At 39.8% G+C, this 25,758-nt stretch overlaps 3 protein-coding genes across 8 annotated transcripts; 2 read left to right on the forward strand and 1 right to left on the reverse strand.

Moving 5' to 3' along the window:
• Positions 1-1,082: 1,082 nt before the first annotated feature.
• On the forward strand, positions 1,083-10,726 carry RB195_008569 (uncharacterized protein; the record flags this gene model as incomplete). Of its 6 annotated transcripts, XM_064195134.1 has the most annotated exons (16): positions 1,083-1,130; positions 1,713-1,823; positions 2,788-2,907; positions 2,973-3,129; positions 3,252-3,307; positions 4,111-4,233; positions 4,338-4,460; positions 4,682-4,762; positions 7,317-7,448; positions 8,225-8,391; positions 8,449-8,732; positions 9,466-9,541; positions 9,738-9,873; positions 10,003-10,128; positions 10,388-10,513; positions 10,580-10,726. In XM_064195134.1, the coding sequence occupies 16 exons, from the start codon at positions 1,083-1,085 to the stop codon at positions 10,724-10,726; spliced, it is 2,013 nt and encodes a 670-aa protein (XP_064046275.1). The 6 variants fall into 6 exon arrangements, with proteins under 6 accessions (XP_064046275.1, XP_064046276.1, XP_064046277.1 ...); XM_064195133.1 differs by lacking the exon at positions 4,111-4,233; XM_064195135.1 differs by lacking the exons at positions 1,083-1,130; positions 1,713-1,823; positions 2,788-2,907; ... (2 more) ...; positions 4,111-4,233; positions 4,338-4,460 and adding an exon at positions 4,577-4,612.
• A 2,775-nt stretch (positions 10,727-13,501) lies between these two features.
• Positions 13,502-18,915, forward strand: RB195_008570 (uncharacterized protein; the record flags this gene model as incomplete). Its single annotated transcript, XM_013439572.2, has 15 exons — positions 13,502-13,582; positions 13,652-13,741; positions 14,045-14,182; positions 14,264-14,350; positions 14,987-15,108; positions 15,180-15,272; positions 15,471-15,561; positions 16,145-16,298; positions 16,404-16,488; positions 16,938-17,037; positions 17,647-17,733; positions 18,173-18,251; positions 18,333-18,430; positions 18,653-18,747; positions 18,804-18,915. 15 exons carry the CDS (start codon positions 13,502-13,504, stop codon positions 18,913-18,915), a joined length of 1,512 nt encoding a protein of 503 aa, XP_013295026.2.
• Positions 18,916-19,290: 375 nt separating this feature from the next.
• Positions 19,291-24,609, reverse strand: RB195_008571 (uncharacterized protein; the record flags this gene model as incomplete). Its single annotated transcript, XM_064195136.1, has 17 exons — positions 19,291-19,317; positions 19,820-19,926; positions 19,977-20,130; positions 20,185-20,259; positions 20,684-20,774; positions 20,841-20,960; positions 21,474-21,658; positions 21,777-21,914; positions 22,189-22,365; positions 22,440-22,534; positions 22,657-22,759; positions 22,820-22,912; positions 22,978-23,064; positions 23,550-23,676; positions 23,730-23,868; positions 23,916-24,035; positions 24,507-24,609. 17 exons carry the CDS (start codon positions 24,607-24,609, stop codon positions 19,291-19,293), a joined length of 1,941 nt encoding a protein of 646 aa, XP_064046281.1.
• Positions 24,610-25,758: the final 1,149 nt, after the last annotated feature.

The raw sequence follows: 25,758 nt of genomic DNA on the forward strand, positions 1-25,758 counted from the left end.
ATCGTGCCGTTCGCTTTTGCATAAGATTGTGTTATTTGAAACTCCCAAGTGTATATCCCGATGAAACATCCAGATTGTCGATTTACTAAGCGCTAATTGATTACCTCAATTGTAGCCTACTGTAAACATATTCATAAAATTGTGTTCGGGTTCATAATAATAATAAATATCGTTTAATTCACTCGAGTTATGTTCCCTCAACGGTGTAACCCTGGCGATTTCCTGCGATTTCTTGCCCGTACAAACATAAGTGAGTGTCTGACTCAGTGGCGCTCTTATTTTTCGATGCTTCAACTTGCCTTATTCTCTTAGTAGTTTAAGTTTGTATATCGTAGACCCTCTAAGATCTAATGTCTAAGTAAATAATTAAATCAATCGGGATCTAATGCTTAGATGTTAAGATCCCGATTGATTTAATTATTTACTTCGAGAAACAAGGGCGCTACTGAGCCCCTCCTCCCTACTACATTTTATTCTAAAAGTTTCTGAATATATAGCTAACTATCCTCTTTTTACGATCCTATACCATTAGTTGGATATGTACAGTCGCGGCTACTTATGTTTGACCGACTGACCGTAACGCACCCACCGCAACTCGCGAACCTGCTCCACTTAAAGGCATCACCCGACGAATCTGAGATGGTACGGATTTCAGGTGGAGTATTCGTATACGGGATCGTAGATTATGGAAAGGGGGAGTGGAGGTGATTCCTTTCTTTTCTTTCTAATTTCCGTAAAAAAACGGCCCGGAAGATACGGCTTCGAGCGTTCCGGCGCGCCATTTTCTACAAGGAGTTCGATTGGAGCGCGCCACCCTTGTGCACGCGCCGCATCTTCCGGGCCGTTTTTTACGGCAATTAGGAAGAAATGGATGGAATCACCCCTCCTCTCCTTAATCTACGATCCCGTATACGAAAACTCCACCTGAAATCCGTTGCACCTCAAATTCGTGGGGTGATGTCTTTAAGGACCTACAGTAATCTTCGTGGAAATCAGAAGATTTTCACGTGAATTGCAGCTAATCGACTGACTATTCGTTGATGTGACTCAGTGGTAACGCTGCTCTTCTATCTTTCCTCATCATGGCGTCAATATCATCATCATCTGAAAACTTTGAACCAGATGAAGAGGTACTGTTCTTTTATTGATTCTTAGATTAATAACTTAAAGGAAGCATATCACGAAGTTGGCGATGTTTTGATCTCGTCACGAACACATAAGGGTAGGAGTGCGGTTTAAAGAGAAGGGGTGTAGTTGCCGACTATGATCAATCGCGACCACGCCTAATTCCCTCTATTAGTCTAAGAAAAGGCGTTTGATCGCGTGTTCTCACAATCCCAGCTGTTACAGTATAGAATGCGGGCAACTCCATGGTCGTCCAACGTCCGCAGTGCCACCGATATAACTAAAATGAGCAGCAGAAGCTTCCCAAAGCTGCGCAATCGCAGACACATGGCGGATTACCGTCGTTTTAGTGCTCGTAATAAGTTGTCTCGTTGGGGAAAGCGGTCCAACCAGGGCTATTTCACACGTTCTTTCTCTGTATTGCTAAAAAATTGAGTATGATCACGCTCTAACTTGTGTAACTACATCCTTACCTGTATTTATTCGTGATGGGACCTCAACATAGTCATTTTCATACTTTCGTAATCATGTAGTGACTTTAATGGCGAACTGATAGTGATACTTAATTACTGACTAGCTTCATTCAGTTAGTACGAGATGCAGCCTTATGCCTACGAAGTTTCTCTGGATCTCGAGAGGTGATTCCATACAGCAAGTTTTGTGAAAGATTCAAAAAGACAGCTGGTTATTCAATCAAGGTGAGGCTCGTGTTCCTGAAGAGTAATCTAGTCCAAAATCTGAGGCTTTTGAATTTTAGTGTAGTCACATAATCACACAGCAGTTTCCCGTTGTTCGCGATGAGATCCCCTGGCATCAGTTGGATATAACCGCATCTCAGAGACTTCTCACACTCTAATGCATTACCAAACATCAAGATTTCTTTGCTCGACATTGTAGATGCTCCTAACTGCACAATTGATCAGGAACTTTGGTTTTTAGAACCAGATGAAACTGAACTTGATGTAGTGGTTACATGAGACAAAACCATAAGCTACTCGGCTCCTGCTAATATACTTCATCTCTGTAGGTGATCTAAACCCGACTATAAGTCTTTTTTCGTGCCAGGTTTTATTTCTGTTTGTTTTCTAATTTGAATGTAATATATACTTAGTAGGAAAAAACGGTAAGCTTATTTTAATTTGTACTATTACGCTCAGCTATATTTGGATCAAAGCGGCATGCATCACGGTGCAGTTGCGTAAGCGGCGCGGTGGGTTGGAACTGAGGTAAGACCATCGCGAACTGCAGCAGTGAGCGGTGGTTGCAAGGGTCCTCACTAGATTCTAACCGCTACGTTCCACCGCACCGCAACCACTTACGCAACTGCACCGTGCTCATGTCGTTTTGAGCCGACTATACCTATCGCAAATTTTGAGGAGGTTGCGTGAATTTTTGTTCATTCCTTGTCAAATTCAAGACTGTCTAATTGCGTACAGTCAGGTCAGAACGACGTGAGTAACAGTAATTGCGTAGGCGGTTGCGGTAGAATTGGGAGCATCGCTACTTCAGTCAGACTGTAAATATGAGTAGGAGTCTCACTATCGCACTACCTCTTCGGCAACCGTTTATTCAAATGCGCCAAGGTTCAGTTCGTTTTGACTTGACCGTAAGTCCGCTTCGGTGTTTAGAGCGATGCTCAATAGATTACCGCTTTCATTACAGGAATACTTGCAAAAATGTGACTATACTTTCGCTGATGTTATGATAAAAGTCTCATGCACAACACGTACGAAGTGCGAGTACGATGTGGATCAGAAAATGATCACGTTGATACCAGAAAAAGTGAGCAAATTAGTACTGTGATGCAAATAATGTGCATACGACTTTCTTCCTTTCCTTTTTTAAAGGCTCTATGGGAGGGAAATCCGCTGATTTCTTCCGCACCAACTACTCATGGAGGTTTTTCTGGAACCCAACCGATACCAGTATTCATCGGATTACCTTTTTTGAATCCGTACGCTCCTCTCTTCGTCCCACGCTATCAACCATTTATGTTCACAGCAGGTGTGGAATGTAATTAGCTGTATCTTAGAGAATCTATTATGTTCTTTTTTGTCTAGTCATTGGCGATGTATAATTAATCAATGACTCTGGGCTTAAGATATCAATAATCGTTTATTTTTCAGTCCCTTTGAACAACAGACATCCATTTATGGCAGGTGATGTTCCGTATTATTCCCAGGTATGTTTATTCACAATATCCCTCTTTTACTCTTCTACTAACTTCATGCTCTATTGCTTTCTCATCAGTTTTGTTCTCTTTTTTTGTGCTTGTGTTTCAGGAGCACTGTTATCTTTATTTTTAAGCCAATATTTTTGAATCAGTGTTCTAAATCACGATTGTAGGATGAAGAACGTAAATTAACATACAAAAATGACTCAGAGAGTAAGCACTATCCTATAGACTTCACTGCTTCTTTGCAAAAAAATTTTCAGTCGTGATAACACCGTCGTGCTGCCTCTCAATAAGCAGGTCCCACAAAATGCTCAAGATTTCGATTTTCGTAACCAAAATGAGCTTATAATTTACAGCTAAAACAATATAACAGTTATTTTGTTCGTACAGGTTAAATGAGGAAAACTAAAGAAGGAAAAGGAGAGAGGAAAAGCTCTATGCGTATAAAAAGAGGAGAGAAAAGAACGGAATCAGCAAAGTCTTCCAACACTGAAAGATAAGCTTCTCGTGATTTCCTTACTTCTAAACTAGCCTCTTTGATCAAAAGGAAACTCTTCTGTTTTTTTTTCTCAGATGAAGAATCCTATTCTAGTTATGGGCCTTGTAAGAAATGCGTTGTAGGAATTCAAAAAGTGAAGCAGGTAAAGTTTCTCGAAGGATTTTAGTACTGGGTTGCGCTTGGACAGACTTTATTTGATATGTAACATAATCGTTCCACGACCATTCCACTGTTTGCGCTATATTTTCCTCGATGCTTTAATCATTCTGCTCTACTAACGCTTGAGAAAAGTGGTCGCTGATTATTTCAGCCTGTTAGTGCTTTTCCGCTGATGACAACCAGTCTAACAGCGAATCCAAATGATAACCATACGAGCGGCCAACTTCATAACAACGAGATTGGACAGAATGCGAGGAAATTCTCTGCTAACTATGTCTTTATCTGCTCACAACTTTCTTATTTGATTAGGTTACTGGATTTTCCTATTGATTTTGTCTCGTGTATCTGAAAAGGTTGTTTAATTGGAAGGCATTTTAGTTTGTTACAAGCATGGAATCGAACAGTGTAACAGAAAACGCATCTTTATCATCAGCGGCTGTTCCATGGAGCACTTGCGATAGTTTTGGTTTGAATTCTGCGCTTGTGTCGGAGCAAGATACGGTACGTGGCCAATTATTTAGTTCATAGTTGCGATAGGGAGGAGCCTGGCCCTCCTCAAGTGAAGGGGTCTAGCTCATGGGGTCCAGCTCAAGTGATTGCCAACTTTCCAAAAGCGAATGGGTCCTTTCGTCAACCGTCCAAAAGTGAAAGAGGTCAGAACACCATCTCCGACTATCGCATCTATGACTCAGTTTAATTCCTTTCAAAATTTGTCTTCTCAGGAACAAGAGCTGGCTTCCATTGAGGAATGCGAACAAGTGACAGATGGTTCAGAGCAGGTAGCAGGGAGACGCGAGGGGGATGTTAGTTCTTGGATTTTTGAGTAGTTTTGGTTTTTCCGTGGTATTTTTCAAATGACTTTTTTCTTCTCTTTTACTGAAAACAGTATAAGGAGACAGATAGTGAAGATCGATAGTTTGGCAAGTTCTGGAAACGGACAACAGAAACATTATAAGTTTTACATGACTCTAAATTTTAGCTGTACATGATCAGCATGATCTAATCCGATCGATACGACTAAGTCGATCGTTGTTTATTCTTGTTTAGACTGGTTGGCTGGCGTGTTTGAGTATTTCGAATAGGTGCCTAGCATCATACTGGCTATTTTTCAACTTTCTAAACTTTTATTCTGAGCACCGTTCCAATTATTAATTAATTTACTGATTAGTTATATTGATATACTACTCTATAGAGTATTTTCTACTTTTATTTGGACTGTTTTCTAAATACAGCATCCGTATTCGTTACCGCTTAGGAGCAGGTTTGTGCTGCAGTGCAACTTCAGTTATCAGTTATCGATTTGCTTGATCTGTAGACCGAGATTAGAATTGATCTCTACTAACAAATAACGTTCCATTTTCAAAAAGACAGCATATCGGCCTGTACCAAAATGGTAACTTAGCAGACTACCTCGTTTCACATTTCGGAGGGAAGTGTTTTTGAAGGACCATAGCTGCCTACCCCATAGATCAAGACAGGCAAAGGTCTTGATGTGGGGCTATGTCGTTTATGAACGCAATGCACTTATTCTTTCCGTTCACTTTTGTAGTTGTAGGCTTTTTGTAATTATCTAAAACGTTATCCAAAACTATTGTTTTGCCTGCTATGATCTTGGACAGAGGGGACACGATCTTAATTGCAACCTCTTCTTCGTAGTTTTCATGACTTGTCTTACGGTGAGCCTCGAAAACGCGGAGCTTTTCGATTTCGCGACCCCATCTAGATGCTCCTTTGCCCGAACACGCATCAGCTTACCAATTTTTACTAAGTAATCGTCATCACTTGAACTGTATACAATACTACAAACCACTACCGACACTATGCAATCGTTCTTTCTCCTATATAAGCAAGCCTCACCTCGGAGTTCTGCCAAATCGCTCGTACGCAACATTACGTACAGCTATCGTCTGAAGATTACTGGTGGTATAGTTAGGTCAAAACGACATGAAGCACGGACCGTTATGCAAGAGACTGCGCTCGGAAGCGGTGCGGTCGAGACAGCGGTTGGAATCGAGGTGGGACCATGGCGAACTGCAGAGGTGAGTGGCGGCAGTGAGGGTCCTCACGCGATCCTAACCGCTACGCTCCACCGCTCCGCTTCGAGCGCAGCCGCTTGCGCAAAGCTTGCTCCGTGCTTCATGTCGTATTGACCCGACTATATTTCTGCAACCCTCATTTCATTTTCTAGACCTGCTTGACGTACACAGCTCTGTACCACTCTGCTCATTTGGTCGGAGACGTAAGATAGACGTAAGACAGACTTTCTGGGCCGTCCACGAAGTTCGAGCTCCAAGGAGGGGGTCATTATTGCCGCCGAGTGCAGTTTCCAGCCGAGTACTCATTCGATATTGCTACCTCACTTCGCTCACTTCACTTGCGTCAGGTTGTGGACGGTTTTGATCATGACAAACTAGTTATTCAGCATGACAAGAATCAAAGTCAGTCAAATATGAGCACAGCCTCAAACTCAGATTTTTTTCTTTGACTTCACACCAAAAATATGCCACTGATGTTCACGCGAAACGGATCTGTTTATACTGCTCCAATTGGCGCTCAAAGTAACAATAATAGTAATAAATAAATCCAAAATGCGTAGTAATAAATTCAAAATACTCTGTCCATGTGCGTTTGATTCGTAAAATGAACATGATAAATTAACAACTTAGAAAACGAAACGATCGGCTCAGAGAGCACACGATATCATCAAAGGTCTAGTAAAAAGAAACAAGGATGTTCTCGACCGATCCTATCTCTTCATCTATATCATTTTTCGTCCGATGACGCATTCTTCAAAAACCTCGTCCCTTCCTAAGGTGAAAGAAACAAAATCAGCATCATTAAACATCCTATCGAAGGTGTAACCCTTCATTTTTTCAATACTTGAAAGGTTGAAATCAGCTGCAATCCATTAAGCGACTACTTTAATCAACACAAACGTTTGTTATCTCTTTGATGGAAAAATTGCAAGCGTCCCTTATCTCTCTGGTGCAAAGAAAATTGCGAATGTGTTGAGTTTTCGAAGAAATCTTGGGCAGTCGTTTTTGCGTAAGGAATATTAGTTAGGCAAGCGTTGCTTCCAAACTGTTTATTGGCTTCCATTCTTTCTGAAAACAAAGTAGCGATTGAATTAAGACAACTTATATTTTATGTTGAGTAATACTTGATTATAGATCTAGTTCAGTGAAAAAAGAGTGAATTGGCACCTGTTTGGATACTATGTTTCTCTGGATGCATTGCCTTAAGGGTTCAGTCAAAATTAGCTTTTTTTTTGAAGCAATTTCGAGCAAAAGCACTCACTTCTGTGTCGCTTTTCGCCGTTTTTTTTTTGAACGTGTATTTATTATTGGTTCATTGCAGATGGATGAATTACATTATGACGATGCGAAACACGGTGGAGCGTACGACGTACCTACGATCAATGCAGTGGATTTGACAGATTTGAGTGTTTCTGACGAACCAACACACATTACGAATGTTGAACATTTCAGCGTAAGTGTTTTTGTGAATTTTATTTGCATTCCATGATTGCTTCGCATTTCAATTATGATTTTGAATGTTTACGTTATTTCTGTTTGTTTTGAAGGATTCGCAAAGCACCGACTTGTCCGTTTAGCCCATATAAATCTACCGTGAACGAAAAATCTGGGATCTGGCTCAACTAATTGTGCACATCTCATTAATTTATTACCTCTTTCCCTTTTTTTCTCTTTTGTGCATTTTGTTTCATGAATTATTTAGGTTTTATCTTATACATGTCTTATCTCATAAGATATTGTTGAAAGACCTGTAAGAATCCCTTTTCTGTGTTGACACAAGGGAAGTGCAAGGTTTTCTATTTTAAATGGGGTCGATTTTTTGCTGAAAGCGGCAATTTTCACATGTAAATAGTACCTAGGTGTAGAATCTCTATTTCCTGGTCACAACGAAACAACTCGTCAGGTACTCCTCATAACGTTCATAATTTTGGTGATATGTTGTTATGTTATTGATGTTGTTGAGGATGTTAGTAGCACTTCTTATCGAAAAAAAATCTCCGTCCCCGTGTCTAATATTTCAAGAACGCGTATTCTCAGATGTTTGTCTGTTTGGTGTCTTTTCATGTAGATTTCTTCTGAAAAGAATCAATTTGAAACGTAGAACTATTCGGTAGGTTTATAAATTGTAGTAGTGCGGATCTATTTATTATTCTAATTAATTCTCCTTTCTTTATGAATTAGCTACAGATGACTCTGCCAATCACGGTGGGCCCTATTTCATGCTTTTAGGTAGAAGGAAGTGACGACTCATACTATTACGACGCTGAAGAAGAGTTTACGCTCGAGAATCGCGCGGTCCCTATTGGAGACCAACAAATCCAAACGCCAGGACAATTCGGAATGCACAACCCTGCCGAGGACAATCGTTCTGAAACAGGCTCAAGCACTGTAGATGAGCAGTCCTCGGATAATTGGTCCGAGTTTTCGTCTAGGATTAGAAGTGCAAGTTGCAGTGACTTGTTTGATGGCGAAAGAGTGAAACAAAGGGAACCACGAAGAGATTCCATGCCAGAACTGCCGATTTTGCGCAGCATGGACTTTTGTGTAGTGGAGCCACAAGGTCCGATAACTAGCGAAGATGTTGAAGACAAGGAAGCGAAGCGCAGGCGACGTATGCTTCATGTGTTCTGGTTACTAAAAGCCAATGCATGTCTTGACATTTTGCAAGATGGTTGCCTTCGAGAAAAACCATATTCAAATCAAAAAGAAGCAAGAATAGAAAAACGAAGGTTTCAAAGTGAGTGTTTTATCTCCACCAATAAATTCATTGGGCTTTTTTCATTACTTCATTTGAAACTTCTCCTACCTGCAACAATTTCCGGTAGGTATAGTTACCCAAGAACTCGATACGCATCTGCACAGCCCACGTACTTTCTTTGATTTCTTCTCTTCTTTCTTTTCTCTTTTGCTTGACGTTGATTCCATTTCGGTGGCAAAAATTAGGAATTGTGTAGCCATTCATTCATATTAGTCAATTTTCTTAGTGACAGCTATGTATACTCGGATCAAACGGCATGAATGTAGGTACATTTGCGTTAGCGGCTGCGCACGATGCGGACCAGTGAAGCTAAAGGTTGTGATCGAGGTGGACTGCAGGATGAGTCGTGCTAGCAACGGTCTCACCGGATCGTAACAGCCACGTGCCATGACACCGTTTCGAGTTTCAGCAGCTTGCACAATTGCACCTTGTGTCATGTCGTTTTGACCCGGATATAATTCGCTTTCTTTTTCTGTTCATGAAGTTAGTTCAGTCATTACATCAATACGGCGTTGATGTTTTAGGAATTGTTTCTCAAAAGTTTGTCGGTCCACAAAATTTAACGGCTAGCAGGGGCGGGATAAAATAGTTAAATTAATGGACAAATAACTCTTAAGAGAAATGACAGAAAATCGCTGATAAATCCATATATTATCGCAACTAATGGAGTCGGAATAGATTTTACAGTGGAGATTGTATTTTAATGATATAGGGATGGAACGCGGAACGAAAGGTGTAACGTTCAATCGAACAACTCCTGTTGTTGATCCCGATATCAAACAGCTGAGGTATCTAATGTTCTATATTGTTATTCTTTATATTGAGAAGTTACTAATTTCATTCTTTCTCTTCTTTTTCTTTCTTTTTTCTTTTTTGCACAACTGTCTACTTTAGATCTTTCGGAACGATTTTTTTAATCGTGTTATAATATTTTCAATGCTGTATGCCATCTAAGCTCCTCTTTCCTTCGTAGCACCACCTCAGGATTGATGCAAAGAAGGAATGTCTCCGACTTTGGAGTGCTGATGTACGGAATATGGCCGAGCTCCTTTGTTTCCTCAAAGTTTTCCATAATGTGAATGGTCCAATGCTCATCGATGACTGCGAGTATCATATTGAGGTAAGTGTGCTTGGAAATATACTTCTATGTTTACAAGAAAACCTGTTACAAAAGTGATTTTTATCTTCTTGGAGTGCTTTTATGTTCAGCTGTTTGCTGTTTTAAAGACGCACAACATAAATAGTTTAGGCGTTCATAAATCCGTCATGTACACCAGGAGATCTCTCTTGGATCAAATATGGTAAAAATATGAGCGTAAGACGAATGTTTGAGTTGAAAATGTTTCGATTGGTTAATCCAAATGACAGGAAAAAGGTGAATATTTCTTCCGTCCGTTTTTTATCCTTCATTCTTTTATTTAGACCTCACCTACTGATTTGTTTTCCCTTTTTCGTTTTCCTTTTTTTTGCTTTCTATTCTGGTTTTTCACTCAAAAAATGAAACCGTCTTCTCTCCTATTAGAATTTAGTCTTTCTTCTTTCTGTCTATCTAAACTTTCATTCTTTTTTGGTGACGTTTCTACATATGCTCCCTTTATTTATTTCCTCTCCTTTATTTTTTCAATGTCGTTTAGGTGCAACCGGTTGACTGCGTCCTTAATGCAGGATTTCGTATACTCTCAAAAGGTGTAGTTAGTGAGGTGTACAAAATTCTGACCCACACGAAAAAAGGAACTATAGAAGATATCACTCAGCAAATCGTGAGTAGCATTCTAAGGTGTTTCAATTCGTTTGCGCCGTAGTGCAGCAGAATCTACTCATTTCAGCAGAAATTCGTCGACAAAACTGAAAATGAATGCATTCGAGAAGTTCACGAAGCTATTAATAGTGCACCGGATGTGTTTGCGGTTCACGAGGGTCATGTAGAACTCAGAAATGACGATGAGTTCTTCGTCGTAACTGACATTGCATAGAGATTTGTTTTTTGGTTTTCTCCTTTTTGCCATGTGAATCACTTTACTAGCTCAATACGTGTATTAGATGAAGTGCATTGGTTTTTTAAAACTATTTCCAAGAATTAAAAAATTGTTTCATGCCTGCCTAGTTTTGTTAGCTGTAAATTTTTATGTGGTTTCTTCATTTATACGTTATAATGTTTCTAATATCATGAAATGACTTGCTTTAATTGATATATTGTCCAAGATCTCTTGTAACTGCTGTTTGGAGTTGTTTTTTTCTTTCTTTAAGGACCCAGCATAGCTACCTACACCTAGAGGTTTTGAAGATTCCGCATTATATGATCCAAACAGATGCTTCGAAAACTATGTGACCCATAGACTTCAGTAGACTCTGGTTGCATGTCCCGGCAAGATTACAAGTGCGACTAGGTATGGTTCCGTGCTCTTTCAACCGTGTGCAATTCAACGGTGTATCAGAAGGTGACAATTATGGATTCTAGAAAATTACTTCATAAGTTTTGCTTCGCATTATGATGTAAATATTGCATTGTTTTCACTTACATTAATTATTTCGTGATTTTCTATGGCTCTGCATGATTTGTTTTTTCTTTGAATTAATGACTCGATCTCTTCGTACTTTTTCCATACGACGATTGAGAAAGTAAACGATAATCCCATATCTACAGCATTTGTTGTGCATGTTATGAAACTCGTGAAGACTACAAACAACTTCTTGGGCTACAACATGCTTCGTATACCTAATTAGCTGGCTTACAAAGAAGTGACCGTGAAAATAGGCGATTCAGCGATCATATGGCAGTTGTTTCTGTTTCGTTTTACACACATCTACTATGAAAAGTAATATTTTGGAGAGGAATCCAGCTTCTTGGTTATGTAGTTCATAATTTAAAAGCACAGTTGCTTGAGATTTCCAGAAATTTGGTTCTGGAAATGGAATTCTACTAAGTTGTTGCATAAATTCGCTGAGTTCTTATTTTCGTTTCTGTTCAAGATTAACTTGTTTATAATTGACCGCAAAATGTATGCCATTTTGAAATAATTTTTCTGTTTTGCATCCCAACTTTAATTGTCTTCTTAAGCAACCTAATATTGAAGACCATAATTTAAGTTTAAAAGGAATTTTTGGACGGCAAACGTGAGGATTTTTGACATCAACTTTTCTTCGCTTTTTATCGAAGCAAGAAGGCCACCGAAGCAGCTCGAGACTTCTGCGCCATGTACGAAATGAGCTTTGTGGAGAAATCTACCCACCCAGAAATGGTTACTCAAGTTCAAAAGTGATCATTTTTATCTGGACGATTTGTTAGCGAAACAATATCAACAAATGACTCGAGAGGTAGGAGTGGGTCATGGACAACAATGAAAAGTACATACTACATAACTGAATGATTTTTTGTCGCAGTTGTTGTAATATCCAACAGAAATTCATATTCTGGATAGAAAACACGAATCCTCCTTTCGTACTCTATCTTTTGTATTGATCAGTACATATTCTAACAAGTTCTTCTTATCCTAATCTCAACTCTGCATATTTCGAAAGGAGTTCTTCATGAATCTACGAAAGACCAGCAAGGCATGAACTGACCAGGAACTCGGTGCAGTTGCGTAGGCGAAGTGGTGCAGTTGAGCTCGCTATCACCGACAAGCCGGTCTCAGAAATGAGTGGAGTCAACGAGTGTCCCACCTTGATCACAACCGCAGCTTCACCGCGGCCGCTTACGCAATTGCTCCGAACACCATGTAGTTTTGAACCGACTATAATATTGCTTTTAAGATTTCTTCCATTTTGCATGTAGTCGTGTAAAAACGACAGGAAGCACGGTGCATTTGCGTACGCGCTCGAAACGGCGCAGTGGAGGCAGCAGTTGGAACCGAGGTGGGACCGTTGCAACTGCAGCGATGGGTGGTGCCATCAAGGGTCCCAGTACGCTCCTACCCGCTACTCTCCGCTGCATCGCCTCGAGAGGAGCCGCGTACGCAATTGCACCATGCTTCATGTCGTTTTTACACTACTATAGACTTCCACGCTTTCAAGCATTTTCTTAAGTTTTTTCCAGGTATTAAGCAGTGAAATAGGAGTTCAAAGTCAGTATACTTCAAGTTACGGAAGAAAATACGTCAGTTTACTGGATTGTTCTAATTGTTATGCAAGTAAATGAACAAAAAAGAGAATAATTAAGGAATGAATAGGGGGAGAGCTCTCACCCATGAACAGGCGAACGATTAAATGCGTCGTGTGCATGGCCGATCTGTCCCACATCTTGCGTCATCTTTGTGTTTTTCCGATCATTCTTCTTTTCTCTTGGATGATGAAGCGTTCTAGTAAATGTTTAATGATTAAAAAGTAGCAATTAAAGGAACAAGTGAAGTATCTTGTTGGGTTTTTCGACGGGGAACTTCTTGTTCTCATCATTTCCGGCTCGAATCCGTTTCCATCGATGTCTCAGTATTATTATATAGTTTGAAATTGCACTGAAAATTCTCTGGAATTTTCCTTGAGTCGTTTTTCTCGATCGTATCTTTTTTCCCATTTTTTTTCCAAATGCATTTATTCCGTTGGAAGCAGTTGAACTGCTTAGAACTCTATGATTTAAGTGAGTTGACTATAATTTACTTGATCACACTAATTACTTCCTCTTTATTCTTTTACGATCATTTACTGTATTTCTTCCGTTCTTTCGTGCACATCAATTTCTGCATTCGTCCATTTCTAGTTGTGTATATGGATATACAAAAAATTTGTTAACTTCTCATCATTTTAAGGTCTTAATGAGCGCTGGGACAGTTGTTGATGACGTCGAGAAGGCGACACAGTTTGTACTAAACACACTCGACCACAATGGAGCATCGGTACGTTTATTCCAACACTTTTCTATTAAATTTTTTTTTGAAATACATCACTTAGTGTCGTTCACTCAGGAACTTACAACACTTCAAGTTGCCAAGGAGCTCAATATCGATCACCAGGCTGTTGTAGGTGCTATTAAGAGTCTTCTTACTCATGAAGGGGTAGGTTTATCGTGTTTACATCAAAATTTTGTTTATTTTATGGCAGTGGAAGAGCTTTCTGCTAACAATTATTGATCTGAGGTCTGTTTCATCGCCAGTGAATGCAATTCATACGATTTTACGTTTATCAATCATAATTCAAACTACTCTTTATTTTCTTGAAAACATTACAATTTATTATGCAAAATTCTTCACTTACTATTGGAAATTCTTCAATTTTTAGCTAAGCTGACTTTTTTCGAGCAAATATTGCTCACTGGCGCTCATTTGAACGTCTTTTACGGCTTCATTTCTTGATTTTAGATAATACTAACCACTGATGCTACTGAGAAAAGCGTGAAGCTAACCACTGAAGGCAGTGAAATGGTTGCAAACGGTTCGGCTGAATACCGTGTATATGAGCTAATAGGTACCGATGGAGCATTACAAGCAGAAATCATGGTTCGTTTTGTATTACTCGCTTCGTACAGAATCTTAAACCTATGGACACCAAACTTCTGAGCTACATTTGTCATTCTGTAGAAATTGCCGTTTGGAAAAGTTGGTGTGAACAAGGCGTTAGCTGCTGGATGGATAAGTATCGACAAAAGCGGTGGAACAGTTCGATTGGTATGTATTGCTAGATTTTGTATTGACATTGTTTGTGTGTTTGTGTTTTTCTAAAGCAATTTCTTTGAAGTTTAGTCCAAGGGTTTCGCATTCGTTTTAGTTCCGAGAACGGACTCTATTTTATTTCCATTTTTTCTTTTTTGTATTCCCTTCCTCGGCGAAAGTGTAGTTGGGGGAAGGGGGATGAGAGGGGAAGTCACTTACTAGCGCCCTTATTTCTCGACGCCTAACTTTTTTTCTCTTAGTGACTTCAGTTTATTTGGTTTATATGCCATAGATCCTCTAAGACTAATGCTTAGGCCTTAGGGCATCGAGTGACTTGATTATTTACTTCGAGAAATATGAGCACACCTAGTGCCCCTCCCTCTCAACTGCATTTTACCCCCTTTCTCCTCTGTTTTGTTGTGCTTTGTATTAGTTTTCTTCTATTTTCGCAAGTTTGTGTACGAATTTGTGTCAGTTCATGTTAAATGGGTACCTCATACTTTTCCTTTAATTGATAGTTTCGAAAACCATGGGAAATGCAAAATTAAATGTTGGATCGATTTTTCCTAAGAGTTCCGCGTGACTGAGAATACATCCCGATTTTCGTCACTTCGGAGTATCGTATCTTCATAAGGCTGCTTTTCCTTTCAGTTGAGAAAATCCAATGATGTAGTAGATACAGTTCGTGCTCAACTTGAAGCCTTAAATATTGGAGTTGATGTCGACGGGAAAGCAGTTAGTGAGCTGAAGAAACGAAAACTAGTCTCAGAAGTGTAAGTTTCACCATTCGAGAATTATTAGCTGTGTGCGAAATGATTTTTTCTGCTGATAAATAAGTTTTTAGTATAACAAAGTATATTATTGTCAAGAAAGGGCCCAATTTTACTACATCCATAAGTAAACCTGAGGTGGACCTCACGCCAGAGATGATTGCCACGTGGGTTTTAGACTTCTCATTCCATATCTTTTCCTCATTGGTAACATACTTCCTCTTTTAGTTGTTTAGAACTAGTTTTTTTTTTCTCGATTTGATACAAGTTTACATATAAATACAGTTCTTGCGTGTGTTCTTCAGCCCTATCAAAGCTTTTTAGTGTTTTTACGCTTCAGTTTTGCTTTTACTATGTTCTTTTAGGGGATCATGGAAAACTAAGACTTTCAAGCAATATAATTTTAATGCGCTCGGTGTTCAACCTCCGTGTGGACATTTGCATCCTTTAATGAAGGTAAGGAGGTTATTAAATGAAGTTATTATTTAGTTTTTTTAATTTTTATTCAACAGTTGTGGTAGTCTTAGCCATTCACCTTGATTCTATTTCTTCTATTGCATTTTTTGGGCGGGTGTGGTGTAGCGGTTAGAGGTTCCGCTTCCTGCACAATCGATCGGAGGTTGGAATCCGCCCTATTGTTCACGAAGCCTCTCATCCCTCCGGGGTCGATAAATTGGTACCAGACCTGTCTGCGAGGATAAAAGCACTGACTTGACACATCGGCTAGCCACCGCAAGTCATTGTATAGGCCAGATACACGTTCGTAAACCCCAAACGATTCTGAACTGAAGTGAACGTGGGGCTCATCCCAAGCGGATTGATTAACGCCAGGAACCTTTACCTTTATCCTTTATCCTATTGCATTTTAGATTCAATTTCTTAGTTGTATAGTTGTTTTTGTATGTATTTAATGATTGAAAATAACTCCAAAGTGAAGCGCACCATATTTCAGCAAAGAAGACTATGAAGTACAAAGTATTATTAATTTCACCAGGAGTTCATTCATTGCATTAACGAAACACTAGCGGAAGCTATTTAGGTGCGTTCGGAGTTCCGTCAAATCTTCTTTTCCATGGGATTCACAGAAATGCCAACAAATCGATATGTGGAAAGTTCTTTCTGGAATTTTGATGCACTCTTCCAACCTCAGCAGCACCCTGCCAGAGATGCGCATGATACCTTCTTTGTTTCAGGTGATTTCGGAATTTAGAACTCTGTCATTTTCTACTCTTTCAAGCTGCCTTAAAGCAGCTACTCCTTTTCTATTTATCTGAATTATCTGTATGGTCCTTGTTTAGAACCGGCTCTTAGCACAAAATTTCCCATGGATTACTTAGAACGGGTTAAAACGGTGCACTCCAAAGGCGGATACGGATCCGTTGGGTGGGTAATCTCTTTTTTTAAGCCTACAGAGATTTTCCTCTTTTTTGTTTTGGTTTTTGGTTTTGTTTTCTCAAATCTACAACGCACTCTTTATTCTCCTCTAAGCTTTTTTATAAGGTCCAGGTCTTTGCTTATACTTTTTTTCGTCTCAATTGTTAAGCTTAAGGTTTAAGGTTAATTAAAATGTGCGTTTTGTATTCATTCACCTCCTCATTTGTTTTTTTTTTAAAGTCATTACTCTAGCAATTTTCTGTGACTTCTTCCTATTTGATTATTCATCCTCCTTCATCGCACTCATGGTCCTGTCTACTGTATTTTACTTTTGCATCTCCTTCTTCTGATATGTTTTCTTGTTGATCACTTTCATCAAAATTCTTCTATTCATTCATTTCCTTTGTGGATCGTTCCTCAGTTCTTCTATTTGTTAATTACTCCACCCATTCATTCAGGTACAATTATGACTGGAAGATCGAAGAAGCCCAAAAAAATGTTTTGCGAACGCATACAACAGCTGTTTCTGCTCGCCAGCTATATAAATTAGCACAGGAAGTTAGTTTTCCTACCATGTTAACAGAAACGGTTTGGTCTTCCTAAACGATAACGAAATTATTATGCAAAGTTGTCTATCTAGTCTCTCCATAACTTTTAAGTGTTTGATTCCGATTCTAAAGGCAGCATATCACGAAATTGACCGTGTTGGTATCCCTCTACGAATTGGTAGAGTTGAGTACTCGAGAGTGATCATGATTCCGTTCGATTTTCTCTAGTGGTTTAGCAAATGGGCATGAAAAACTGTCTTAGTTGTATTTACGATGGAAGTTGTTAAGCGTTTACATTTTCGTTGTAGTTCAACGTCCGCCATACGACCAATATAATTTAAATATACAGCAGAAGCTCTCCAACCTACGCAGTCGCAGAAGCCTTGCGAGTTGCCTTCATTCTGATACCAATAGCAAGCTGCATCATCGATGCAAGCAAGGCGGTTTCACGGACCTTTTTCTAAATTACTAGAGTTTATTGAGGATGATTGCGGTCATATTCGTCAACTCCAGCTCTACCCCTCTCTATTCGTCGTGAGACCCAGAATCATCAATTTCGTGACACGCTGCCTTCAAGTAGGTAAGTGCAGTGATATATGTGAATGTTCATAGTTTTCAGGGTTTCAAACCAACAAAGATGTTCTCGATCGACCGAGTATTCCGAAACGAGACACTGGACGCAACACATTTAGCTGAGTTCCATCAGGTGAGCAATGTTCTCTTTTTGTAGGAGTGGAGAGACAATAAAAAAAATCTAGCACTTGAGCACTAATGAGCAGTGGTCAGAAGACGCTGTTACATATTTTTGGCTTGACACTTCATTTATCTGTTTTTTTTTTAATTTTATTACTCGAAAAATCCATGTCTATAGTCGGGTCGATACGACATGAAACACGAGTGTAGTTGATGTGCATTTGCGTACGCGCTCGAAACGGCGCTGTGGAGGCAGCAGTTGGAACCGAGGCGGGCCCGTCGCCAACTGCAACGATGGGTGGTGCCAGCAAGGATTTCACCACGCTCCTAGCCACTACGTTCCACCGAAGCGCCTCGAAAGAAGCCGCGTATGCAATTGCGTACGTGTTTCATGTCGTTTTGACCCTACTATATATAATTTTAATACACTTTTATTGAATGCCTGTTTAAAGGTGGAGGGAGTGATTGCCGAGCGAAAATTATCCCTAGCGCACCTTATTGGAATATTCACAGAGTTCTTCAAGAAACTTGGTGAGAACCTAGTATCGAGATTTTGATATTTATTGATTCTTTGATTGGGTTTTTCATTGTAATTTGCAACCTTTATTACAGGTATTGAAAACCTCCGCTTCAAACCAACATATAATCCGTACACGGAGCCTTCTATGGAGATTTTCGCATATCACGAGGGACTAAAGAAGTGGGTTGAGGTAAACTGTTACACTATTTGTTATTGTTTTTTCTCTTCGGGAGTAAGTTTTATGGTTTATTTGTTGCAAAAAAAAATATCTACAACTAGTTAACGTATACATTGATTGCTTGGCGCCCGGAAACTTCTCGAATCTCTATGTCTTGTACAGATATGTGTTTTCGGAAACAACATCTCCCATCAGTAATCTACCGATACCTTCAAATTCCTTCTTTTTCTACAGATAGGCAATTCTGGAATGTTCCGGCCGGAAATGTTGTTACCAATGGGATTACCACCAGACGTCAATGTGGCCGGATATGGTCTTTCTTTAGAAAGGTAGGTGGCCTATTGTTATCCTTTTAGCTTTCTGCATTTTCTCTAATTTTATATAGGCCAACGATGATCCGATACGGTATCGACAATATACGTGACATGTTCGGACCGAAGGTAAATCTGGAAATGATCTACAATGGTCCCATATGTCGACTGGATAAAAAAAGTTAAGAGCTAAACTACTGAAGAGTTGAAAATGTTGCTGTCTGGTCAGTTTGTAAATCCACTGATTTCATATTGTTGCTATTTATTTATTTTTCACTGTTTTCTTTTCTCCGCTAGGCTTTGTTCAAGGTTTGGAGTCCTTTTTTCTATGTTTTCCCAGTGGCGGCTTTTGTACTAGTTTTTTTGCACAACCTCAGTGTTATTCCGCCCAAGATTGTTGTTTGTTGTTATGGTTGGGATTTTCCTATGTGTTGTCATTTTTTTTTTCATTTCTGAACTTTTATGGAATTAGATGCGAATATAGAAAAACATATCAACATGGTGTAAAGACAGCAGCAGTAGCAATAATCCAGCAAATCATGTATCCACTACTAATATCCATTATTTCTTAGAGTTGACGATTTGGATCTGAAAGCATTAAATTCGCATTGAGCCACAAAAATAAGGCCGAAAACAACAGTAAGTTGGTGAAATGAGTTGATTCAGAGCTCCTCGAACTTTATGTATGAGTGGTTGTCTTCTGTTCAGCTATACGCGTTCAACAGATTTGAAATAGTGGTTTGAAACCTTATATGGTGAAATAATTAATACAGCTTATCTTTTTCCAAACTCATACCATTTCTAAGCCAAACCTTGGATTTCTTTCTTTTTACTTCTGGTATATTTTGATTTAAAACTTAGAACTGGTATTATTCATGTGGCTTTGAAGAAAGTAACTGCTTGCGATTTTTGTCCATGAAGTTTCTAGTTTTTGGCATTACTGATCCTCATCATAGGAGATTTCAACATGCTGTACCAAAATATTCGAGAAGAGTTTAAAACTACAAAAAAAACTAAATAAACGAAAATTGCCCGAGAATGTTTTGTTTGTGATACGAATCGCAGTTAAAAACCAGAAAAAAAAACTAACGTCTGACGAAATTGACGGTTGTATACCAAGCACCTTGCATAGAAACACATAGGAAGCTTCGGTGCTACGTCGGACTGCATCCGGTCCACGGAATCCGTGTCCCTCATCTGAATCGATTGGAACAGCGATATATCTACTTGCGTAAAGTCATGCATACCATCAAAAAGCATCAGCGCTGTTGTAACACCTTTCTCTCGTAATTTGTCATACATCTCGACACTTTGACTCACTGGTACTACCGTGTCTTCCTTTCCATGCAGGAATGCGATTGGCGTTTGCAACCGATCAATATGATATATTGGGCTGCGATCCTAAACGAGAGAATACTATGAGTGAATAATTGTTGGCTCAGAAGTCTGTAGTACCTTGTAGATCTGCTCGTCCTCTGGGTATTTTCCGATGAGCACTTCGTTATAACCACGTTCGAACTTGTGAGTATCCTGAAAAGAATTATAGGCCGTTTGGTGCCCAGTCTCATATCCTTTAATCTGACAAACAAATTTGTTCGAATTGGTCTTTACATCTGAGAACTCTTCTTTCTCTACTTTCCTCCTCTTTTCCCGAGGCCTACTATCACATCTTAGCCGCCAGTACTCTGCCTCTCTCTTTCTCTGTGTCTTCCCCCTACCTACTCCTCCTCTTCTAACTCTCTTATTCTTTCTCATTTTATTTCATCTCACCATTTTTCTGTTTTTAAGCTAAAATTCTAATGTTTCTATCCCTCCATTTCAGATATCGACCATAAATTTTTCAAAAAGCGTTCCATGAACTGCGTTTGAATGTATACTGCAAACCCATTACGAGTCGCAAACCTACTTGCCTCCATACTAAGCACTAATGAACACTTATTACATAAACCTTCACCTTGAGAAGACCAACGAGATCTGCAACTCCGTAGATAGATACAGCAGCTTTGAACACATCTGAATGAAGCAAAGCGGCAAGGACGAGATATCTGAAGTACGATCGATCCGTAAATAACTAGCACTTTCCTTGGACACCTTACTAAACAAGTACTCACCCTCCAGCCGAGCTTCCCAAAATGCACACCTTCTCTGGGTCCACTAATCGTCTTGCTATTACTGAGTTAGCAGCTGCGATCATATCGTCGCGATCAACCACGCCCCATTGGCCTTTCAGCCTAAAATGGTAAAATGTGTTGAACTACAACTATGACGGAAGCGCGGTTCGTAGTTTGAGCCGCACCATTATTTCATTGGGAAACACATCTAAAACGTCTCTAACTTCTGTGACGGGGGATTTTTTTTTCTCGAAAAGCTCTTTCCAGATGTCCAGGATGTATAGTAGGCTTAAAACGACATGGTGCAGTTGCATAGGTGACTGCGGCCGAAGCGGAGCGGTGGAGGCAGCCGTTGGAATCGTGCTAGGACCATCGCGAACTACAGCGAGGAATGATATCAGCATGGGTGCCGTCTGGATTCTAACCGGTACGCTACAGCGCACGCAACGACATAAAGCACTTTGTAGTTACGTAAGCGGTTGCGCAAGCGCAACCGCTTACGTAACTACAAAGTGCTTTATGTCGTTTTGATCCTACTGTATGTTTTCGATTGACTTGAATTATTCACAAAAAGGTCACTAGTTTCATGCATCTCATTTTAAAAAAAAGCGAAAATGCGAAGAAAATGCGTACATATTCCTGAAATTCGTTCCGAATCCTGTAGACCCACGATAGTTAACATCTAATACAGCGAATCCACGCGATGTGAAGAATTGAATCTTGAGATTTAGAGAATCGGTAGCAGTCGCTGTAGGACCGGCGTGACCAAGCAATAGTACCGGAGGCAGTGTGCCGGGTAGTCCTGTGAAGTTTCGATTCTGAACATCAGGTCATCTTCAAGAAGCATTGTTAAGTGAATGTGGACGGGAAGGGGGCGGGAATACGTACAGTACGTAGTCTCCGCCCACATACTGATAGAAATACAGGATTACTCACTTTAGGTGTGTAAAACAGAGCCGATACTGGCACACCATCTGATTGGAACTCAATCCGTTCCGGTTCACTGATATCTAGCGATTCGAGATCAGCGTCGTCACGTGCAGTACGTACTACAGATAGGGTCGGGTCCTGATCCTGAAAAGACCGCATGGATTCTTTATACATGATTAACTTTGACAAATGTGACACAGAAAAGATTATCAAAGCAATTGTATAAAACCCGAAGGAAGGACATAATGCTTTTAATGATAGAATAGAAATAAAATCAGGTAAACAATAGACCCAGGTCAACATACGTTGACGACACGGGAAAACCTACGTCCATTTTCAGATACAATCGTTCAAGATGATACTGATAATCTTTTCCAATATGTATTGTTATGTAGTATAGTAAAAAAAAAAACCAAACCTCTTTAGACATATCAATTTTGATAATGCAAGAAGCTTTGCGTGGTCCTGCAGCGATTGCATAAACAATATCGCCGTTTGTAATACTCAAATGTGAGAATACGGTGTATCCAGGTGTTGGGACCGTTTTAACTATGCAATCTCGCCGAGACATCAGCCGCCCGCCCACGTTCATTATCTAAAAGTCGAAGTTTCTCAACAATTAATGTGGATGTGGCCAACTCGCAAAATGTTTTCAACTCCCTCACTCACCATGCAGGACCCATTCGATGCGTATGGTCGATCATCAAATTGCCATTGAGGATAACCAATTTCGCGTTCGACTGGGAACAAGTTCTTCTCCTTAACTGAAATGGAATACAAATAAGTGAGAAACACTTGCTAATCAGAAAAAAAAAAAGGAAAAAAAAAAACAGTGAAAACTGCTCTTCATTGAATTGGTGCAAAATTTTTGGGCCACACAACTCACATTCTGGTCCAATGATGTCTACCTCGTAGACGTTCCAAAAGTTGGATGAATCGTTTACCATTAGTAATTTGTCATCCGACCAACTTGGACAATAGTAGTTGATCTTCAAATAATGATGGTACGTCCAATGAATCGATAAATCTAATAATTGACAAAAAAGGACCTTCTTGCCAGTGCCATCCTTAATCACGACTTCATTGCTTATTGTTCCATCATCATGAAGTACAGCCAAGTGAATGGACGTCTCATCCCACGGCTAGAATAGAGGCCGCACAGATCAATAACCAAGTTTTGTATGTATCGTAAATTTTAATTATTTACCATGTTCACATGATTCCATTGCATCCATACCAGCCTTTTACCGTCTTTCGAAACACGAGGCGATGCGTAGAAATCCGCACCGCTAGCCTTAAATCTTAGACGAGTAATTACCTTTTGCACAAAAATTGTGAAAGTTGTCCAAAAACATTTTTACAACCTGGAAACAACAGTTTTCAAAAATAAAAGAATAAAAGATGATTTTATTAATACAAAGCTAGGTGTAGAGTAAAACAAAAGGAAGAAAAAAAAAACGGTAAAAGTCAAAATGCGGTGAATAGGGCGAAGAAATGAAAATACTGGTAAAAGAACATATCCTTCTCAAATGTATAAACACAAGAAAAAATATTCTGTAATTACAAAGAAAAATATGCAAAAAAGAGGGATACAGAAACAAGCAGCCCTTAGACACAGAATTGGCACTTGTGGTTGTCTCTATCAGGCCTCAAAATCACACATTATTATGTTAAAAACACATATATTACTGTATCAAAATATATTGTATTGCTCCAAATATTGCTATTAATAATACTCCATATAAAAAAATCCACAATTATTTCGGAGGATTTACTCACAACCACTTTCTGCTCCTTTGTCTGTCTATCGATAGATATCAATCGATTTTCTGGATCAACACCTGGCTGAAGATGAGATTCATTCACACAATAGATATGCGTATCGGTAGCAGAAAAGTCGGCAAACCTGAACTGACGCATATTTACACTAATCAAAGTGCGCAAAATAAACCAAACTACCTTAGTTTCTTCTCACTAGAGTCAGCGAGCTTTATTGGAGCAGCATCATGAATAGCCTGATGAAACACGCCATCTACAGTACTGTAGATTACGGAGCCATCCTTTAAGGGTATGAACGATCCTCCGCCATATTCATGGACTAAACGAAAGGAATCGTTCCAATTTATGTGAATGGCCGTGGCTTACCGCAGTTCTGCACAGATTGCTCCGGGGCCCATCTAACACGACTCGCTGACAGGTTTCCCGATTGATAGTAGAGTTCGCGTTTGCCAGTAGTCGCGCTCTGTTCCACCCAGAAGACACCATCTTAACTCAGGATAGAACAACAAGTAAATACTGAGATAAAATATAATATAATAAATAATATATAGAGATAAAATAGGAGTATTGTCCGGCATGTGTTGATGGAAACGGGAGGAATTGGGCGAGTTGTTCAGGAGTGGTGCAGACTCATTCCACTTCCCATCCTCCAACGGCACAGGTTGGTCGATATGACCGTGCAGTCCGATCAGAAATCCGCGATCTCCGTTTCATATCCCAGTGCAGCGTTATCAGTTTCCTACTAGTCTCCCGTAAGCTTCAGACTTGCGGAGCACTCGCACAACTTTCTGAAGTTTAGAGCTATCCATTCAAACAACGACAGTTTCCAGAAATTTATGCGAGCTAGAAACAACTCCTTTGGTTGCCGCCTACGCAATATTGCATCATGTACCAGAAGCTACCGACCGGACTGCACGTGCCATCTTTCTGCAATTGCGGACAGTGTAACAAACCAACCGTCAACAGCTTGCAGCTCGCAGATAGCCTTACAATTTCCTTTAGCAAATAAATCCGGCGTAATGGTACTCGTCCAACTACCATAGGCCGCCACCTTAGACATTTTTCTGACGACGGTATGGATAGCGGAAGAGAAGTAGCGGAGAAGAATCTGGATTAAGTGAACTTTTTTAGAGTTAGAGATATCGGTCGAAAGCATGTGCATGTAGCAGGTTTGTTGATTAATTCGTGATATTGTTTCGGAGAAATATGGGTAGTTGTATCATATTTTGTGAAAGTAGTAGTTCAACGAATCACAATCATGAACAAATGCGAATTTAAAGACAGATCATTGTGTTGTAGTGTTAATTACTGCGAAATTTCTCGAGTTTCTGACAAAATCGACAGTCAGATCAAAAACCTCAACTGCTTGCAAAATTCCATGAGTCAAATATTTTTTTATCCAATTGGAAGCTTCTTAAAAAAACATCTTATGTAACTGAGCAATTGACAACAAAATCCTGAGATCTATGAGGATAGACAGTGCTTTAACATTTAGTACCGTATATAGATCTAATACTTGGCGCTTCACTTCGGATCAAGATCGCTTCACTCCATCCATATCGATCGGTATCGCCTACACCTTTTAACACGGCTTTGTCGCTACCAAAACGCTATACCAATGAACCAACAAGTGGAAATCTGTGACAATTCAGGTGAACTGATTTCTCTGTGAATTAACATGATCGCTAAGCAGAGCAGCAGTACCAGTCTCTTCACCTAAGGATCAATTTTGAAGATCAGCCACAAATCTGCGGGCGAGATCACATGTGCGCTGTTGGGATCAATTTCTCTACTTTGGTTCCGCCTATTCTCAAAACCTTCACCTTCTGTGAGATTATAGCCTTTTACATAACTTCCTTTCTATTCATAGTCCTGAATAAACAGCTTATTTACAGTACCCAGCGTTACATTAATACAGCTGTATTCCTCCCAGGTACAGATTACCTTCTCCGAAGGAAGTTTCTGCATTTGCGGACTGCAGCGATGAGTGGTGCAGTTCGCAAATAAGCTGCACTGAGTTTCACGTCGTTTTGTCTCGGCTCTACCACCACTCATCGCTACAGTCCGTAAATGCAGAAACTTCCTTCAACTTCCTTGTTGACGTTTGGCTCGGATCGGTGCAGCAGAACGTAGCGGTTGGGATCGTGTACGGGCTCTTGATAGAACTACTCATCGCTGCAGTTTACGATGGTCCCACCTCGATCCGAAC

Source organism: Necator americanus, chromosome III (assembly GCF_031761385.1).
Source record: "Necator americanus strain Aroian chromosome III, whole genome shotgun sequence".
Classification (NCBI taxonomy): domain Eukaryota; kingdom Metazoa; phylum Nematoda; class Chromadorea; order Rhabditida; family Ancylostomatidae; genus Necator; species Necator americanus.